Source organism: Cynoglossus semilaevis, chromosome 9 (assembly GCF_000523025.1).
Source record: "Cynoglossus semilaevis isolate Cse_v1.0 chromosome 9, Cse_v1.0, whole genome shotgun sequence".
NCBI classification, from domain to species: Eukaryota; Metazoa; Chordata; class Actinopteri; order Pleuronectiformes; family Cynoglossidae; genus Cynoglossus; species Cynoglossus semilaevis.
In genome coordinates, this window is record NC_024315.1 from 308385 (window position 1) to 315520 (window position 7136).

The window sequence follows — 7136 nt, forward strand, 5'->3', positions numbered from 1 at the left end:
AGTGAGCCAGAGAGCAGAATGAGGCTGATCGTCATCCCACTTCCTTCCCTCGTGGTCCCTTCATCATGTCATTGTTCATTAAAACAGAACAAAAAAAAATGTTGCCGCTCTGACTCATCATGCAGTGATTTCACATTTACGCCACCGTGCTGTGTGGTACAAGTGTGGCATATTTTCGTGTCATTGATGCGCTGTCTGTGGGTTGCTTTGTTTTGTTTGCTGCTTCGAGTCCAGAGCTAAATTCCTGATGACAAATAAAGAAAAAGAAAATTTAAAAAAAATTGTGCAGAGATTGCTACCAAATGTTGTGAACTTCTACTCTGACCTTGTATCTGTTAAATGTTGAGAACTTCTACTCTGACCTTGTATCTGTTATGTCATTTACCAAGAAACAGAACTTTAATGGAACTTGCCCAAGTAATGGTCCCTCCCTTTGCAGTGTAGGTAGGGGTAGCATTACACTTAATAGCATACAGCTGCTGGAAGATAAGAAGAAGAAGAAGAGAATCATGATGATGATGATGATGATGATGATGATGATGATGATGGAGGTGGTAGTGGTGGTGGAGCATCTATAGTGTATTAGTGAGGTAGTTCCTCTGCAAATCTGGTGGGGATTTAAATGTGGGTGCAATAAGGGAGTCAAACAAGATGTCAATTTGAAATTTTAAACTGAAGCCATCCTGAAAAAAATACCAACCTCCATGTTGAACAGTACTGCATTTTCAGCTTTTTTTGAGTCATTTATCATTTCCTGCGTCTTATATTTCGAAGCAACTTCTGTATCAAAATTGTACCACATATCATCTTTGGCCACTAGAGGTCACTGTCTGCACTCGTAGCTACTGAACGCTGATTCTGCACCACTGAAACTTTCAGGACTAAGCAATAAAGAAAATGCAATCAAAGGAAAGGCCGTACTGCAACATTTGAATTGCAGATTATATGATATGGAGCCAGAAATGGTAATCCAGCAGCAGAAGAGGAAGTGGAATACTAACTGGGACTGATGCCCACGAGGAGTCTGACCACAGCACAGTAGAGGAGTTTGATGAGGATTAGTGATAATTTCACAATTATTAAAAGATTGTTGTGAAATGTGTTGTTTTTCTAGGTTCCAGTTTTCCCAGCTCCTGTGAGTGAGTGAGTGAGTGACGTCACCAACTTCCCTTCAACACACAGAGGTGCCAACAGTGGGACAGGATGCCTATTCCTCCCCCTCCACCACCTCCCCCTGGACCCCCGCCCCCACCCACGTTCAATGAGGTGAGTGGTTGGAACCTGATGAACACACCAGACGTGACACGTGAAAGTTTCTTATCTCCTGCTGGGCCAATGTGTGAGTTATAGTTGGATGTTATTTGGAACGCAGCAGGAGCAGATTTCCTCAACCTGAACGAACAATTTGTTAATCCTTCAAATTTTTTTTTATTTTTTTTTTTTTTTTACAAAAGGCCAACACTACTCCTCCAAAACTGTCCTCAAACGAGGCCAAAGGCAGAGGAGCACTGCTGTCAGACATCTGCAAGGGCGCCAGGTTGAAGAAGGTCACTGCAGTCAATGACCGAAGTGCTCCTGTCATAGAGAGTGAGTCACTGCAAGTTGAATTTTTTTATTGACGTATGTTTCCAACACCTGTGATATGGGTCAATTTGAGAGTTACAGAAATTAATATTTCTGTATCAAACAGAAGGAAAATCATCGTTTTATGTTTGTCTCTGTTGACCTGCTTGATCTTTTTTTTTTCTCTCTCTCTTCAGAGTCAGGTGGAAGTAGCGGAGGAGGAGGAGGAGGTGGCGGCGGCGGCGGTGGTGGTGGTTTTGGAGGCGGAGGACCAATGGGAATGGGGGGACTATTTCAGGGCGGTGTGCCAAAGTTACGCCCAGTAGGAGGTAAAAAAAAATACATAAACATATATTTTATAAATAAACATACTTTATAATCCAAACAAAGGTGGCTAACATGTTTATAATCACTTCACAAAAAATAATAAAAATGTAAAAAAAACAAGTTCAGATATTTGGTTCTATCTTTGAGTCAGCACCTGTACTGACCTAATCCTCTCTGTCCTCCACTCAGACGGTTCATCAGGTGGCTCAGTGGGCAGATCTGCGCTGAGACCTCCGGGGTCGCGACCCGTGGCCCCTCTCCCCCCAACAGGCCGCTCTACCTCCCCCTCACCAGGCAACAGGCCCTCTCCACCAGAGCACCAGCGCTCCCAGCGGCCCTCTCTCCCTGATATCTCCCACTCAGGCAGCTCGTCTGCAGGCAGTGGGATGAAGCACAGCACCTCTGCCCCCCCACCTCCTCCACCTTTTAACAGAGGTGCACGAAGCAACGCTCCGCCCACGCCTAACCAGAAAACAAGCTCCTCTTCGTCCTCCTCCCACAGCAGAGAGAAGCCCCTCCCACCAACACCCAACAGAGGCCCGACCCCAACCAGCTCTGCCAAGCCGAACTCTTCCAGCAGACCTCCAACAGGGGGCTCCTCTGCTCCACCTCCGCCACCCTACAGACCACACACATCCGCCGGTGTCTCCAATGGACCTTCCCACGTAGACGGCAGCAGCGCTCCAGAGCTGCCACAGAGGCACAACTCCCTGCACAAAAAGCATACGTCAGGAGGTGGCACCCAAGGACGCAGCCACGCTCCTCCACCTCCTCCCTCTCCCTCTCCATCTTCCCAACAGAGTGCCAGACCACCACCACCAGCCAGAGACCCCCCGGGGCGCCGAGCAGGTACAGGACACAAACCTGAAACTTGCAAAGTACAACTACAAATGTTTTTCCAAATCACTGGGTCTGGTCTTAGGAAAACATCATCATCCTACATCTCAAAAAAAACCTCAGTGTGTACAAGAGGAAATATGTAGTTCTTATGGAGTCACACAGGCCAATATGACACCCAAGGATGTCCAAGTGCTGCGTAGGAAGTTATATGTACCGTATGAAGATAAGACAAAGTCAGACATTTCAGCTTTACAACAGTTTATGAACATAAATGTAAAGTAATTAGTCCCAGGTGATGAGACAGAGATCTGAACCATTTTCATCGATTGTTTAACCAGTTAGCATTAGCTTCCTGTTGTAGTTAGGGTGATAACACTGGGTTACACGACGTGATGTCCATCTTCAGTCTCTGAGTTGTTGGGTGTGTTAGTGTCCTCTTGGTCCTGTCATGACACCGTCAGTGGTGTGAATATTTTTCCACAGCGTCGCTTGTTATTCAGCTGTCAACTGTGTTTCTGCGTGTCCACGGCCTGTGAGGGTTTCACACCAAAATTCAGGAATTGTCCTGAACTTTTGTTGTTTCTGTAGATTCACGTTTGTCCAGAGAATGATGGCAGATGTTGTTGATCTTGATTCTGAAACATACCAGGAGCTTAAACTCTGTGTGTTTGTGTTTGTGTTTGTGTTGGTGCGAACGCACGCATGTGTCGGCTTGCCGAAATAGATGCTATGTGGGTGATCGCTCTGTACCTTTCAAGCACGTAGCCCTCTGCTGGGAGGTAATGATTTAGCAGGCCTACACCCACAGAGTGGCCCAGTTCTGTGGAAAACAGAACAGATGAACCAAACAATCGTTGTCTCCTGTTAGTAACAGATTTATGGCTCACTGAAAAGAAAGAAGAAAAAGAAAGAAATGGGGGGGATTCATAATCTGAACACAACACAACAGGAAGGCACTTGTTAGCCGGAGCCTTGTGTTGTGATTGGACGACAGAGCGATTCACCACAAGGCCTCCTGGTTGCTCTGCATTCCTGAAGCCCTGTGGAATATTCCAGCATTCCTGTTCACTTTCAGCATCTCTGCTTTTCCTCTCACTTTTACATGAACTCGGCGTCCGATGTTCCAAATGTGCAGCTCACTCTCCTGCTGTTTCATTTTCTGCTGTCCAGACAGAAAAAAAAGAAAAGGAAAAAAAAACATGTGTTATTGGTGCAGCACACAAGCTTCACTGTCCGCCAAAAAACCAGAAATAATTTCACCAGCACAAATTTAGAATTTCAACAGTATCTCATTGTTACTGACTGTTTGTTGCTGTGTCACTGTTTTTACTCTGGTGTAACCTTTAAGTTATGTCTGTAGTCAGCAAGGGGTTTTGGGGGGGGGGGGTAGTGCAGTGTTTTCTCTACATTCAGTTGAGAGAAAGAAAAGGTTTCCTTCTAAAGTTCTGCCTTACAAATATCTAATCAACTGGAATTGGCCTAAAAAACTGCAACATTAAAAGAATCAGGATTGAACTTAAAACCTCAGCCAAATAGAATAGAATTTTTTTTTTTTTTCTTGTCGTTGATATCTTTCCTGCTCACCCATTTGTTTTCTTGCCTCGTGACTTCTTCCTCTGATGCTTCCTACATCTAACATTTTGGTGAAAGTGCTTCCCCTGCTGGTGTGAAGGTGCACAACAATCAGGAAGAAATATTTTTTTTAAATCGTTTGCTGTATATTTTATTTTTCGCAACCTCAAGAGACTTGAGCTACGAAGCAGGCGTCGAACCACAAACGACTCCTTTACTCCTACACTATATAGTATTGACATGTGTATAAAGTACTATATATATATATATGTTTTCATGTGTTTGTGTTGGCCCCCCCCGCCCACCCGCTCCTCAGGTGCCTCCTCCGGGGTCTCGTAACGGAGGCCGCGCAGGCCCATCGTGTCAACAGCTCCGGCCCCTCAGAGTCTCAGAACAGAGTGGGAAAACCACCTCCTCCTCCATCCTCCTCCTCCATCTCCTCGTCCTCCTCCCGCACCCCGGCTGGACCCCCTCCACCTCCCCCGCCCATCAGGAATGGCCACTCCAACTTCTCCTCCAAGTCCATCATGGGTAAGTGGGACTGATGGCGTTCACCGTATTCACACCATCACAGGAGGTGTAAATGACTGTGTTTATGGAGTTAGTTTTCAATGCCGGTTCATTCCAGCAGATGCTGCTAAATGTCCCATTTAACCCCGTTTGTCCATCAGCTGAAAGTTCTTTGTTAGCCGTTAGCAAGCAAGCCAGAACTGTCCTACTTGGTCGTTACCGTTGAACGCAGTACAACACTACGACACAGTATTTTTAAGATGTTTTAAAATGATGGAAGCGTTAACATCTTAGTTTCTTTGTCACAGCTCAGTACCATCATTTGCACATTGTTTTCCACCTGATCAGTGACATATGACAGAGACAGAAACGTCCAGTATCTCACCGCAGCCTGTTTCCCGTTCTACCGCCACTAATCAGGATGTGGGAAGTTTCTAGACGACACAGCCGTGATCCTAGTTCACAGATGGAATCAGAGTGTTTAATGTCACATGTTGATAGTCCTCGGAGCTCACGAGTCAACTCTGCGTCGCAGACTTCTGACCAAGAGGCGGAGAACAAGCAGTTCAACAGTTTCTCCGTTGACTTTGCGTTTGTCGTTTCTCCCTCAGATGATTTTGAATCCAAGTTCCACTTCCACCCGGTTGAAGACCTCCCACCTCCAGAGGAGTACAGGCATTTCAACAAAGTCTACCCCAGCCAGAGCAACAAGTGTAGGGGGCAGCACACACACACACATGCACATCATACCACACTCATCAGCTCGCTGCTGCTTCCTGCAATTAATAAATAATTAATTACTGTATGTAATCAAAATAATTTACACTTCTTCATTCAGAGCTCCATCCTGTGAGTGCTGTCTGTTAGCCCACCAGCTCCTCAGGTGCCTCCTCCGGGGTCTCGTAACGGAGGCCGCGATGCCCCTCCGCCGCCCCCGCCGTATCGTGTCAACAGCTCCGGCCCCTCAGAGTCTCAGAACAGAGTGGGAAAACCACCTCCTCCTCCATCCTCCTCCTCCCTCTCCTCGTCCTCCTCCCGCACCCCGGCTGGACCCCCTCCACCTCCCCCGCCCATCAGGAATGGCCACTCCAACTTCTCCTCCAAGCCCATCATGGGTAAGTGATGGCGTTCACCGTATTCACACCATCACAGGAGGTGTAAATGACTGTGTTTATGGAGTTAGTTTTCAATGCCGGTTCATTCCAGCAGATGCTGCTAAATGTCCCATTTAACCCCGTTTGTCCATCAGCTGAAAGTTCTTTGTTAGCCGTTAGCAAGCAAGCCAGAACTGTCCTACTTGGTCGTTACCGTTGAACGCAGTACAACACTACGACACAGTATTTTTAAGATGTTTTAAAATGATGGAAGCGTTAACATCTTAGTTTCTTTGTCACAGCTCAGTACCATCATTTGCACATTGTTTTCCACCTGATCAGTGACATATGACAGAGACAGAAACGTCCAGTATCTCACCGCAGCCTGTTTCCCGTTCTACCGCCACTAATCAGGATGTGGGAAGTTTCTAGACGACACAGCCGTGATCCTAGTTCACAGATGGAATCAGAGTGTTTAATGTCACATGTTGATAGTCCTCGGAGCTCACGAGTCAACTCTGCGTCGCAGACTTCTGACCAAGAGGCGGAGAACAAGCAGTTCAACAGTTTCTCCGTTGACTTTGCGTTTGTCGTTTCTCCCTCAGATGATTTTGAATCCAAGTTCCACTTCCACCCGGTTGAAGACCTCCCACCTCCAGAGGAGTACAGGCATTTCAACAAAGTCTACCCCAGCCAGAGCAACAAGTGTAGGGGGCAGCACACACACACACATGCACATCATACCACACTCATCAGCTCGCTGCTGCTTCCTGCAATTAATAAATAATTAATTACTGTATGTAATCAAAATAATTTACACTTCTTCATTCAGAGCTCCATCCTGTGAGTGCTGTCTGTTATTTTTTTTACTTTTCTCACAATTCTGTTAGAGTGAGCAGTTAGAGTTATGCCTTGTTATGTCTTGTGCAGGCACAGAGGCATTAATCAGTCAGTGGAGCGGAAAACTCCAGATGCACAAAACAAAAAAAAAAGATTTTTTTTTTTTCTCTCTGACCCTAAAGTAACCCCTGTCCCTGTCTGTCCCTCAGCCATGATAAGAGGAGCTCCTCCAGCGCCACCTGTCGGGAGGTGAACAGACCACGCTCTCAGCACTTGAACTCTCAGTCTGCTGCCTGGATGGAGAGTCAGGAGAAAAGGGAGGGGGGGGGGGACAGGGATGGAATCACCCACACACAAAAACACACATACACACACTCTGGAAAAAAAAAC

The 7136-nt window shown here is 46.4% G+C and overlaps 1 protein-coding gene across 1 annotated transcript in view; it reads left to right on the forward strand.

The window, feature by feature from the left end:
- Positions 1 to 7116, forward strand: part of wipf2a (WAS/WASL interacting protein family, member 2a) — an 11636-nt gene extending 4520 nt beyond the window's left edge. The window contains exons 2-8 of the mRNA XM_008316188.3: positions 1115 to 1266; positions 1455 to 1587; positions 1761 to 1892; positions 2080 to 2739; positions 5688 to 5927; positions 6512 to 6613; positions 6956 to 7116. Of these exons, the coding sequence (XP_008314410.1) occupies positions 1204 to 1266; positions 1455 to 1587; positions 1761 to 1892; positions 2080 to 2739; positions 5688 to 5927; positions 6512 to 6613; positions 6956 to 6999 (1374 nt within the window). The 5' untranslated portion in view covers positions 1115 to 1203 and the 3' untranslated portion in view covers positions 7000 to 7116. The remainder of the gene's footprint in view (positions 1 to 1114; positions 1267 to 1454; positions 1588 to 1760; positions 1893 to 2079; positions 2740 to 5687; positions 5928 to 6511; positions 6614 to 6955) is intronic.
- Positions 7117 to 7136: the final 20 nt, after the last annotated feature.